General features: G+C 33.3%; 1 protein-coding gene across 1 annotated transcript in view; it reads left to right on the top strand.

Annotated features, from left to right (window-relative positions):
• The window catches only part of DPP10 (dipeptidyl peptidase like 10), an 881,130-nt gene extending 871,895 nt beyond the window's left edge, over positions 1-9,235 (top strand). The window contains exons 22-26 of the mRNA XM_007494071.3: positions 178-277; positions 518-576; positions 687-759; positions 1,951-2,024; positions 4,755-9,235. Coding sequence (XP_007494133.1) covers positions 178-277; positions 518-576; positions 687-759; positions 1,951-2,024; positions 4,755-4,892 — 444 coding nt within the window. The 3' untranslated portion in view covers positions 4,893-9,235. The remainder of the gene's footprint in view (positions 1-177; positions 278-517; positions 577-686; positions 760-1,950; positions 2,025-4,754) is intronic.
• Positions 9,236-13,825: the final 4,590 nt, after the last annotated feature.

The following is a 13,825-nucleotide window of genomic DNA, read 5'->3' as shown; positions in this document are numbered from 1 at the left end:
CTTTTTAACACTATATAAATATTCCCTGTTCAAACTGTTTTGCTTGGAAAGAGGGGGCATAAGGTAGAGGACTGAATATATGATTTCTCAATATCATTTCCAGTTCTGGAATTCTCTGAATAATTTACTCAAAAATAATAAGTACAAATAAAACAAAATATTTTATCTTCTTTCTAGGGTTATGGTGGATATATTGCATCAATGATCTTGAAATCTGATGAAAGAATTTTTAAATGTGGATCTGTTGTTGCCCCAATTACAGACATGAAGTTGTATGGTAAATATTTCCTATAGTATTATCTCCTGAGAAATAGTAAGTTTAATAAAATCCTCATAAAGTGTAGCTCAATTGAGCTCCATGATTATGTAATATGAAACCCTGTTTTTAGATGCTTACCATTTCTCTGATTTAACCAACTTCACCAGAGCATGAAAATGAAAAGTAAACTCAGAATTGAGGATTCCAAGATAAGAGAGGTCCCAATTCATTCTCTATTTTTGTCTCCCTTTCTCATAGCTTCAGCTTTTGCTGAAAGATATCTGGGCTTGCCATCTAAGGAAGAAAGTGCTTACCAAGTGAGTTATTTGAAAACAGAAAGCTTTGTATTGAAAATTCAGTCATATTGCATATATATGTATACATAAATATATAAAATGTATCTATATGTATATATTTTTTCTTATAGGCATCCAGCGTATTACACAATATTCACAGCTTAAAAGAAGAAAATTTATTAATAATTCATGGGACAGCTGATAGTAAGTATTGCATTGGCTATAGCTCTTTTATAGTTAAAATGTTTATATAAGAAGGTAGGTTTGAGGGAATTATTGAAGGAGCCTTAGGAAATATTCAGAAAGTGAGGTTTGGGCTAAGGACATGGTGGTAGAAAGAGTTGGTGGAGAAAGGAAAGAAGGAAAAGAAGGTAGAGAAAAAAAAGAGAGGCAAAGGGAAAGTTGGGTAGAGTGAACAAGAAAAACCATCAATTTTGAATTGATTTTAAGTTATTTCATCATTTCAAAACATTTCTTATCTAGTTCCTCAGCATGAAATAAATGAAAATGCAAAATATAAATGTTAGACCTTAACAAGACTTGAGTCATGGTATTCAGAATTAAGAGTCAGAGGACATTCCTCCAACCTAGGCTCTGCCACTTGCTACCTTTGATACATTCTTACAAATAAATAAATACTGGACCACTCTGTGTGGTTGATGGGGCAAGTTTATTAACACCATTTTCCAGATGAAAGAACTGGGGCCCAAAGAACTGAGAGTCTTTCAGAAGGGTAGGTTGAATTGAACAAATTGAACAAAGGATTGAAACCAATGGCCCTGATTCCTAATCTAGTACTCAGTAGCACAATGTATCTGACCTGATTTTTTGATCCCCTAAATTTAGGGAAAAAAGAAGAACTGAAGACAGAAAGGAAAAATAGGAATAGCCAGGATAATCCCCACTAATATTTAGACCCTGAATAATAAAAAAGTTTACTGTGCATTCGCAACATGAGGAATTCTTTTTAATTTAAAATAATAATACAGGAAGGAGGTCATTATCTAAATGAGACTGAGCTCCAGTAATCCTGTGTAAGTAATAGGAGACTGGATATGCTGTGTTAATACTGAGACAAACATTTGCTATGTTGAATATTTTAATGTTTTAAAATGTTGTGAATAATTGTAAATGATAAGTGAAATGAAAAATCAAATGAGGTATGCAGGCACTGACTGCAAAGCCATGACTATGGCAGCTGTTTTCTTTATAAGTCACAGCTCAAAGATCCCTCCCCCAAATATCTCATGAAAATCCAAGTATCCGACATTTTAAATGTGGTAAGTATAGGCATGCAAAGGCCAAGTTTACAGAATAGAGGAGTCCTAATGACATGGGCCCATGCTCAGGAAGCAGCTGTCCTCAATCCATTTACATATTTTTTTTCTTTTACAGCAAAAGTCCATTTCCAGCATTCTGCAGAATTAATCAAGCATTTAATAAAAGCTGGCGTGAATTATACTATGCAGGTGAGATAAACCTACAGATAAATGCAATTTCCTAAATGAGATCTCATTGGATTGTTTCCCACCTATAATCTTTACCACTTTATAGATGTTCAGATATTTATTTGATCATTACAGGGATTTTATGGTTTCTTCTAGTTTGATAAGTTCTTTAAATGTATAAGGACTATTTAGGTCTTCCAAGTCCATTACAATATCTAGTTATAACGCTAAGCTGCAAAGCTCTTTTTAGACCTTTGTGCATATTCAGACCTGCATCCCAATGAGTAGATTTCTTTTGTATTAAGTAATATTTTTCATGGAACATACCAATATCATGGAACATACCGATAAAATCCAGAGAACCATCAAGGGAAGAACCATAAACACCTAGGCTATGGTGTAGCAAGAATTTTGATATACTGATATTTGAGGTATCAGGGCTTTTGTAAGGGTGGGCACTCTCTCCTCTGATATAGATTGCAACTACTCTGATTTGGTTGAAGAACTGTAAGGGTTACTATGGTCAATATGTTCACTATACCAGGGCTAACCTGGTAATTAGTTTCTCCAACTGTATCTAAGATAGTGCTTAAAAATATGAGTAAAGTCAACAACTGAATTCCTACATGAAAGTTTTCCAACTTAATGTGACTTGCCAAAGCTTTTGCTCTCCTGACCTAAGATTGAAGAACCTAGGGTTATCTTCACTCCATAATGAAGAATCAGATTAGAATTTTAATGAATTCTGAACACTTTTATTTTGTCTTAATTGCTCTTGTTTGAAATTAACAATTAAATTAAAATATATTTCACAGAAGATCTAAAATTTTATTTTTATTGCTTCTATTTACTTTCCTTACAAACTCACACTTTTAAATATAAGTACTATAATATTCTTCTAAAATCATTCTGGGAGTCAAAGAGTTTATGTCCTTTCACTGTTACATATTAGTTCTATCATATGAGTTAACTTCTTTAGAAATCATGTTCTTCATCTTTATATAAGGATATTATAGGATAAACTCTAAGGTCCTTTCCAACATTATATTTGTGGTCATATGGTTCTTCCAGCTCTGAATCAAAGATTCCATGAATCAGGTATATTTCTACCATAATAAAATCTCTTTTAAAAAATCCCAGCTATTTAATGGTGCTTATTTTTTTTTGTTATGAATTCATCAAGATGATCCATTTAAAAAAGAGTTTCGAGTCACCATTTTGGTCCTTTCACTATCCATATTTCTACAGTACATGTTTTCTATAGCTTGTCAATAAATTCCTGCTTTGGAATAAATGGCCTAACTACTTTTCAGAGAGTACAATCCTGTTGAATATAGTAAAGGATTTCTATATAGACATTTATTGTTCTGGATGATTAAACATTTGATGTCACTTGACAAATAGGCTACTTTTTTATATAAATGAATGCATTTCCAAAAATGACTCTAGATTAAGGGTTCTTAAATGGGTAGGTTTCTGGGTGTTCATGAATTTGAATGGAAAAAATACAATTTACGATTTTTAAATTCTAATTGAAATTCAACATTTCCTTTTATTGGAAATGTAGGGATATATAGAAGATTTTACCAGATTTCCAAAGGGGTCCAGGACACAAGCAAGTTAAGTACCCTACCTCTAGACAGAAGAATCAACCTCAAAAGTAGATTATTTTCTCTAACTTCAAAAATCACAGTTTGAGAAATTCACAAATAACTGTCCAGCAGAGGACATTAAGTGGGTCAAAGAGAATGGCTGATCATAGCTCAAAAAAAGAAAAGGAATATCTTTAAGGTCACTTCCACCTGGGAAATCCTAGCTTATAACCTAATTTTGTGTGGAGACTATGAATGAATTTGTATTGTGCCATTTAATTAGCATTCACTTTGTTCTTTCATCATGTTATTTGCTCAGATCTTTATAAATATCACCAGTATTTTTCTTTCTTGCCTTCCTTTTTCTCTTCCTTTTCTCACCAGTATGAAGCTATAAATTTGTAAGTGAGAGGACAATGGCATAATATAGTTTAAGAAGCAGTGTCCTGGTACTTAAAAAATAATAATAAACCTGACTTCAGTCATGGCTCTGGGTTTGAGTTCTGTCCATGACAGTTTCTATCGGTGTTGTCTTGGAAAACTCACTTCTGACGTGAACTTTGGTTTCTACATTTCAAAAATGATTTGTATAATGTGTTAAATGGACTAAATGGTCTTTGAAGTTCATTTTAGCCCTAAGTTTATGAAAATATACTTTATTTTGATTACACTCCTCCTAGTGTATTACACTCCTAGAGTTCTAAATCAAATAAGCAAAACAAAGAAACAAAATAAAAAATGTATAGATATTTTCTAGTGTTGATACAGCTTGGTGGTTCAGTCTAATTAAGCTTACTTTGAGGGATTTTCATTCTTCCAATAAATGCTCACATTTTTATAGGATATTAAAATTCACATGGTACTTTTTCTCCTAATAAACCTATAAGGTAAATAGAATTATCATGGTTCCCATTTAGAGATGAAGAAATAAGTCCAAGATGGAAAATAATTTTCCCAGTCTCATGGATCATAATTATCAAAGATGAAATTGAATCCAAATTTTCTGACTCAGAGTTCAGTATGTCATTTTGCCTCTCAATGAAACCTACCTCTCCATGGCTACCATCCCATAGATCTTTAAAGATTTGGAAAATAGAGGAATACTGTAGAAACTTAGCTAATGTAATCTGTTCTTTTTTTCTTCTTTTCCCTTTTCTAGGTCTATCCAGATGAAGGCCATAATATTGCATCCGAGAAAAGCAAATATCACCTTTACAGCACAATTCTCAGATTCTTCAGTGATTGTTTAAAGGAAGAAGTGTCAGTGTTACCACAGGAACCTGAAGAAGATGAATAGAAAGAACCTTATTTATACAGAACTGAAGGAGATTTTGAGGTTCAATGAAACTGAAACATGACTGTAATATTGCAGATTCTGCAGAGGTTCAAGGGCAGCTAAAGGAGAGGACACTGGAACAGCACACTCAAGAGACAATGAGCTAATAAACTGGAATTTGAATACAAAAATCCAAACATATTGTGTTGTCAAAGGGATAAAATTTTTTCCCCTTTGTTAAAGGTCAAGTGTGGGTTACTGTTTCCTGGAAGAAATTAGTTTTGCATAAAAGTAGGGGTAGTGCATGTTTTCTTCTGTTACCTCTCTATTTGTTCTGTAAGTAGGAACTCTCATTTTAATTTTGATAGCCACTTTCATCTTTGCATCTAATGCACAACCTATCCTAAATATGACAGTCCTTGATCTCCCAAGGGTGAGCTGCAAGCTAACACTACTGTAATGTTACAATAAGTGCAATTCCTTTACTGTCTACTATTACGCATAAGAAAAAATATTCAGTTAATAAAGGACACAGTATTTTACGTAGTTTCTGTTTAAAAGAAAGATATATTGGGTGGGCCAAATCACTTTAGACAGAACACGCTCAATTTGAATATTTTCCAAATTTCAGTCATTTCCCAGCAGATGACATATTTCTACCCAATGCACAAACGTATGGATACATATGGATACACGTGTGTGCAAATGAAGAGCTACTCATTTTTCACTGTAAAATAATTAAAAAGATCAGCTTTTTATTGAATTACAACAGTAACTCTTTTGCAAACTAGAATGGATGCGTTGCTTAACAGGCCAAATATGATAATATATGTATGCATATACATATCTATATTCCCCTAATTCAAATTCTAGCTATTGTTTCCATACAGAATGTTTGAGTTGTGTTTGGTATTTGGTTTCAGTGGTTAATAGTTTTCTAGTTGTGCTTTAATTTTTGAATATATCTTGTCACATGTAAATTAGATACATAAATATTAAATTATAGTTTCAGATAAAGGAATTTTGTTAACAATGTCATGCTACTGAGTACTATTTTGCTATCCTAGACAAGGAAGTTTTGAACATTTGGTTCTTAGACTCCATCAAATCACTATAGAATCAGTTGATTTTCATTGTGGAAAACACATTGCTTGAACAATCTATTTGCCAGTTCTTATTTAGTATTCCATGCCTCCCCATTAAGCTGGTTACTATTTAATTTAATCTTCCTGGTAAGACTGAGACATGAGATATTTTTCATTCATAGACCAAGCAGTCCATAACAGGTGACACTGCTTTTTAATTTGAGTTGAAGGCACAAAATGGCATCAGTTCATTTGGTGATGATGCCTTACAATAGAAAATAATTGACAGTAAAAAATAATCATGACTATATGAAGTCAACTTAAGTCCTGGAATTATTCATTCTGGTGACTTAAGTCCAATATAATATATGTTCCACTCAAATTTCTGTAACTTCCAGATGATGACTATAAGAGTATTGAAACTGCTTGAAGAATTCAGACACTAGAAGTCAGTACAATGTGTTTCTTAGTAAACTTAGTAAAGGCTGTATCTGAGTGAATAACATCTAGAAAGGAGAGTGAAAAGCCCAATCAATTGCCTATATGTTATTTTTTTCAAGATGATATTGGGTACTTGGAAATATCTAGTTTGTGGAGAAAACTATGTTGATGATCAGTTGAATTGTTCACTTTTCATCTGAATACTTTACTATTGTAGACACTGCCCCGGTGCATTCACTTCTGCATTACAGAGTTATATGAAACCTCTGTCTCCAAATGCCCATTTCAAGTTTCCTTCAAGAAACTAAAGAAATGGGTGATTTTTTTTTACAAAGTAAGTTGTACTGTTTAAAGAAGAACGTTTTGCATATTTTATTAAGATGGACAGTTCTTTTTTAGGCTGAACTGAGATTCACCTGAAGCTTTTTAATCAATATTTTAATCTTCGACCACCAGAGTTTTTTATGATGAAAATAATTAAGCTGTCTGAAAGATGTCGTTTTATTGGAAGTCTATTTGAGTAACATTTAAAAGTATTTACCTTTTACTGTTTAGCATTTCTCTTGTTTTATTATTATCAATGTTTATCTATTTTTCAATTAATTTAATACAGTTTCTAATGTGCAATGACATCTTGTCTGGAAACCACTTTGACCTCAAACATTCAATACACCTGAAAGAATGACAACCAAGAAATAATAAGATGCTATGCATATGATTCTTCTTGGCCATTGATGAGCAGGACAATATAGACATAGAAAAGACTCACCAACACATAGTCATCAATTACTAAATTAAATTTTATATTTGGATTTTTCCTTTTATTCAATTATTCTATAACATCATCTGCCTTCTTATATTTATTGATAGATTTGAGCAGTAAGTTGGCCTGGCACTTTTAAAATCATAGAATATTAATTAATCCTGACAATAAAGTAAGATTTTCCCTTAAGGAAAAAAAGAAAACAATAGTTTTGGGAGAAAAAAAAGAGTTCTTTATGAATATTTAACATTTTGTCTTAGAAAGAAAAATAGTTAACTAGGACAATTGTTCTGGAAAGATGATATCTGCACATGAATTTTCCCCTTCAGTTGATAATATCTTTCTTCATTATAGAAAAAAATTGGGAATGTTATAAAGCCAACATAGAAAAGCTAATTTGAATTATTAAAATAATAAAGAAAGCAATCTTCTTGCAAAACCATGTGGCCAGGCCAGTGTTCATATCCACCTCTCATATTTAATTCTAGGGTGAATTACATAGAAATAGTTCTATAGAACTCCTTGAGGGCTGGCCACAAAAATACAATTTGTCCAAAGCCATTCAAAGATTCAACTTTGAGTGAAACTTTACACTTGACTTAAATTCTCACATATAAAAAGCACAGATTCATTTTTGAGTTCTGATGATTGTAAAGATTCTTTTGTTCTCGTGAAATTTTCTAGGCATGGGCATCTCATGCAGGTTAAAAGGAAAAGATTAAGAGCTTTGTGGTTTCAACTGTAATTTTGTCAACAAAATTTTTTCAATTGCTAGGTAAGGTCCTAGTAAGGGCAAATTTAATTTAAACTCACCCTGTCTGAAAAGTGGTTCTGCAAACTCATCTATCATATTCCAGATTCTTTAAGGAAAATGTTGACAATAAATCCCATAAAAAGCAACAACAACAACAAAAACAGCAACTTTGGATCAACCCCAAACTATATTCCACAGCTTTTACCAAAACCACACTTATTTACTAATCCCCTTGAAGAGCAGAACCAGAAAAATATCTTGTCTTTTAACACCATGGAGAGACAAGTGTTGATCCTGACTCTAGAAGTCTGAAATCAGTTTCCTTTAAGTATGTATATATGACAGGTTTTTTCCATTTAATCTTCTATGATCAAATTTTAAAAGCTAATTTTTCAAAATGACCATGAGACAAGAAATTCTAATGGTAAAACCTCAATGTCTTGGAGCTAAGTAATTGTGAACTACTGATTGTAAATTCCATTTAAGTGAAGAAAATCAAGTTAATCCAGATACAACACTGCTTCTTGCCTCCACTAAAAGGCTGGAAATAAAGGTAGGAGCAAAGGAAGTGGCTCTCTTCTATTAACAAGAAACGACTTTGCTTTGTAAATAATAAATATATCCTAGCGAGATACTGGAGCCATAGACAATTTAAATTCCTTATCTAAGATCATGGGACTCATAATTTTAGAGGTAGGATATGAACCTGTGTCTTTTTTACTCCAAATTGAGTACTCTGCCCATTCTACCACTCCGCAATATAATTACAATAATTGGTATTATTATTTAAATAGTTTATTTAATTATTTAAATAGTAAGACCTCACAGCAACCCTGTGATAACCATGAGTATTACATTGGCCAGTATTCCAGTGAGGACACTGAAGTTCAGAGAGGGAAGGAAACTATCAAGGAAACACAGTTATGTCCTGAGTAGTGCAAATGATTAAGTCTCATGAAGTTATCGTATTATTCAAATTCCCACTGAATAATTTTCTTGGGCTGGAATCAATTAGCATATTTTATATAATTATTTTAGTGCAAATTTGAATATATGTGATACCACTTTATAAGATTCCTTATTCACACTAATTAGGCCCTAAATGCAAGTAACAAAAGTCGGTGGTAGAGGACAAATCTTCTAACTCTAAGTTCAGAACTCTTTGTTAGATGAAACCTCCCTTAATCACCAAAGGATGTCAGGCATGGAAAGAAGTATGCCTGAAAGTATGGATGTAGAAAAAGGAGTAAGAGATCTAATATCCAGTGTGAGAAACTCCATTCAATAACTAATCATACATTAAACACCTACAGAAAATAAATCCCATGACTCTTGTGTTTGTCATTAAATCATCAAATGTTATGCACACACACACATACAATTATCTTCAAAGAACTATAAATAAAATCAAGTAGGAAATATAATTGCTACTTAGATAGATATGAACACATGTTGTTTCCAAAAGGAAAAAGTACAAAGCAATGCCAGATGAAGACTTTGTCAATCAGACACAAGCATTTATTAAGTGCTAACTATATAGGAATACAAAAAAAATTACATTTAAAATTAGTCTCTGTTATCAAGGAGCAGACATTATAAAGGCAGAGAAAATAATGTATATGTATAAGTATATATGGGCAGATAGATAATACAGTGGATAGAGTTCTGGGTCTGGAATTAGAAACTCTTCCTGAATTCAAATACTGGTTCAGACATTTATTAGCTGTATCACTCTGCATAAGCCATTTAACACTATTTACCTCAGTTTCTCATCTTAAAACATTAGCTGGAAAAGGAAATGCCAAACGACTCCAATATTTTTGCCAAGAAAACCCCAGAAGTGGTCATAAATAGATAGATGGACATGCCTGAATGACAACAAAAAATAGGTGAATATATGAAGTAGTTGGAAAAATTACAAGGTAACCTCAGAGGAGTAGTTAACTTATAGTTGTTTAAAACTAGAAAATCCTTCTGTCCAATGGGCTGGGTAAACTGAATCTTGAAGGACAAGAGAGAATCTAAGAGTTAAAGGTGACGAGTGACAACATCCTGGCAAGGGACACTGTCAGTAAAGAGGTACAGATAATGGGGCTTTGTGTATGAAGACCATTTAGGTTACTGTAATGATCTAGAAGAAAAGAAGATGAATGTCTGAACTATGATTGTGTCTATGCAAGTGGAGTGGAAAGTCACATATACAAGCTGATATAGATATAAAAATAATCAGATTTAGTTCCTGATTGAATGTGGAGGGCAAATGAAGCTAAGTATTTGAAGATGACCTTAATGACTGAAATTCTTGAGAAGTGATGTTTCTTAATTATGAGGTAATTTATTTTTTAAAATCTTATTTAGTCAATTTAGACCAATATTCTTTGGTTATAAGAATCCTATTCTTTCCCTCCCTCTCCTCCCTCCACTCCTTCCCATAGCTGATGTACAATTCCACTGGGTTTTACACGTGTCCTTGATCAGAACCTATTTCCATGCTGTTGATGTTTGCAGTAGGATGTTCCTTTAGGGTCTATATCCCCAATCATATCCCCCTCGACCCATGTAATCAAGCAATTGTTTTTCTTCTGTGTTTCTACTCCCACAGTTTTTCCTCTGAATGTAGTTAGTGTTCTTTCTCATACATCCCTCTGGGTTCTTCAGGATCACTGCATTGCCACTAATGGAGAAGTCCATTACATTCAATTGTACCACAGTGTATCATTCTCTGTGTACAATGTTCTCCTGGTTCTACTCCTCTCACTCTGCATCAATTCCTGGAGGTCATTCCAGTTCCCATGGAATTCCTCCAGTTCATTATTCCTTTTAGCACAATAGTATTCCATCACCAACATATACCACAATTTGTTCAGCCATTCCCCAATTGAAGGGCATCCCCTTGTTTTCCAATTTTTGGCCATCACAAAGAGCGCAGCTATGAATATTTTCTTACAAGTCTTTTTCCTTATTATCTCTTTGGGGTACAAACCCAGCAATGCTATGGCTGGATCAAAGGGCAGACAGTCCTTTAGCACCCTTTGGACATAGTTCCAAATTGCCCTCCAGAATGGCTGGATTAATTCACAACTCCACCAGCAATGCAGTAATGCAGGGAGGCCATTTAGAAGAATAATACTAAAGTCTAGAAAGGAAATAATGAGACTTTGAGCTAAGGTGGGAAATGAGCTATTAGTGAGAATATCTAGAAATGGATAGATATGTATGTACTACTGAGATGGAGTCTTTAAAAAAAGTAAATCATCTTTAATATTTCTGTAACATGATTTAATTGATTTTGGTATCTTTTCCCCTGGTGAAGATCATAACTCCTCTATAATTTAGTACAAAGTTTTCAGTAAGTTGCTACGAATGAAAAATATAGCCTTCTTTAAAGAAGTTGGTGGTATAACTCAACAGCTTGAGCTAGGCAGGTCTTTAAAAGATAGTTATAAACTCTAAAACCCACAATCTATTAATCTCCTTGCAGCTGAGAAGAAATTGTCAGATCTTGCATTCATTATCTTGCAAGAACCCAGGGTCCTTGAGGTCTATGTGTATCAAGGCAAAATTTTTGTCTAGAACCCAATCTTAAAGGATCAGCAAAAGCACTTATGGGTCTCTGCAATTTGCTCAGAAATATTCCAGTCAAATGAAATGAGGTTCAAAATATGCTTCAAAATAATAATTTATGAAGTCATGATAATTTTTGTTCTGTTTTTGTTGGCTTTTGGTAGGCAGACAGAGCACCCAACTGGATACAGTAGTTATATATATATATATATTTTTTTTTTAAGAGCACAATAGTAAAAGTAATAATAGAATATTTCCCCCAGAAATCTGGAGCATATTCTCCCACTTATATTTCCCCCCAGAAGTGAGAAGACCAGATATATCCAAGGTGTCACACTTCACTTGGACTTTGGAAACCACATTTATCTATAGCATGTGCCTGCATGGAGATACTTTTAGGGGATACCAGTTGGTAGGGTACATGTTTGTAGGGGCAACTTGTGGCTCTGATGTTTCAGGGATTTGACTATCTTCTGGTGATCTCATCAGGCTGTTTATATGAAGTTTTCCTCACCCTGAATTGTCTCTTATGGAATTTCTCTTGGGTGTGGGAGCCTAGCCAAAATTCTGTAAGATCATGATTTCAGTTGCTCTCATAGGTGTGCTTGACAAGACTATTCCTGTCCTATGATTAGTGATATTCATAGTTAGTCATAACTCCACTGAGCACAAGGTTGTAAAGATTTTGCCTCCAACTTTTGGCTTAACAGGAGTCCTCAGTTTAGGGCCTACTTGTTTCCTCTAAAAGGAATAATGGGATTTTCCATTCTTTTTAGATTAAAAGACATGGGATTGAACTAGTAAAACAAGTTTTTCATGACCTAGTCATTAGACAAGATAAAAATATTATTCTCAATTATTTCTCAACATAAAGTTTCTAACAATTGTCAGAACCTTGGTTTTTTTCTCTCTAAAACAGAGGAAGCCTTACCATAGGGCTTTGTCATTTGGTACAATCTGGGTAAATGTGTTCATTGGCAGCATTTATCCACAAAATTCAAAAATGTTTTCTACATTGCCAGGCAAATGACTCTAAGAGAGCCCAAAAACTGTCCAGAAATCAAAGTGATTGTCTCATTCCTTTCTGGCATAGTTCCAATCTTTTAATGTGAATATAGTGGACAATAAACCTACAGACACCTATCATTTAGGGAAAATATGGAAAAGTGAAAGTACATGACTAGAAGACATGATTTCAAATCCCGACTTTGCTAATTATTAAGTGATCTTGAAAACTCCTTTAACCTTTCTGAGCCTTTGCTTCTTAATTTGTTAAACATAAATGATAATACACTCAGTACCAAACTTTCAGAATTATTGTGAATATCATTTTAGATTGAAAGTAAATACTAAAACATTGAAAATCTTAACAAAATTGTGTAAATTGAAAATATTATGAGGAAAGTATGTCAGGTTCTATAAACAGAAGCATAGCTTAGAACAATTCTCTAACCACTCTGCATTGGCATATCTCCTATTTTTTCCCAATATTCCATTTTATCTACTATAGTTCTAAAAGATAAGAGAAAATATACAATAGTTTTAATAGCAGAGGCTGAGCACTGATTATAATCTTTAGATTGTGATAGCTGGTGTAGGAATTATGTTAAACTCATTCTCTCCACCTTCTTTGACTATTTCACTGAGAAGAAAAGGGCATATGAAAAAGCAGAGGATTATTTAACTTGGGAATAATTGGAACATGCCGTATTATATATTGGAGGGACTTTGTGAAGAAGATCAAAGAATCAACTTTCCTTGTATTTACTTAAAATGAATATAGTTTAATACTTAGTAGCCTAGTTAACCCTTTTGACCAATAGTGACCTAAAAAATTCCATAGAACCCATGATTGAGATATAAATAGAAGCAGAGAATAAACGAGAGGGGGTAAAAACAAGAATGTAGAAAAGAAGAAGATGAAAGAAAAAGAAAATAAGGCAAAAATATGGCTACCAGTAATGGAACTAACACCAAATTTTAAAATTCAATTCAGTAGGCATTTAATAAATGGTTTCAAGTACTCTGCTTGGGGTTAGGAACACACACAGAAAAGGGCCTTCCTTTAAGAAGCCTATATTTTATAGGGAAGAAATAATATGTACCCAGAGAAGTAAATACCAAAAATAATAAGATAAAAATAGCGACAAAACTGTCTGCAAAAGACAGAACGCTGTAGTAGAAGAACTAGAATTTAGAAATCTTAAATTCAATTCACTTAATAGCTATGTAACAATGTGAGCCATTTTAACTCCATCTGAGACTTGGTATGTGGTACTTAGTCTAACAAAAACAGGAATGTCTACACCCATACTTAAGGATTAATTATTTAGTAGGATGGCCTATG

The sequence above is a fragment of the Monodelphis domestica genome, chromosome 4 (genome assembly GCF_027887165.1).
Source record: "Monodelphis domestica isolate mMonDom1 chromosome 4, mMonDom1.pri, whole genome shotgun sequence".
NCBI classification, from domain to species: Eukaryota; Metazoa; Chordata; class Mammalia; order Didelphimorphia; family Didelphidae; genus Monodelphis; species Monodelphis domestica.
This window is presented reverse-complemented; position numbering and strand designations above follow the sequence as displayed.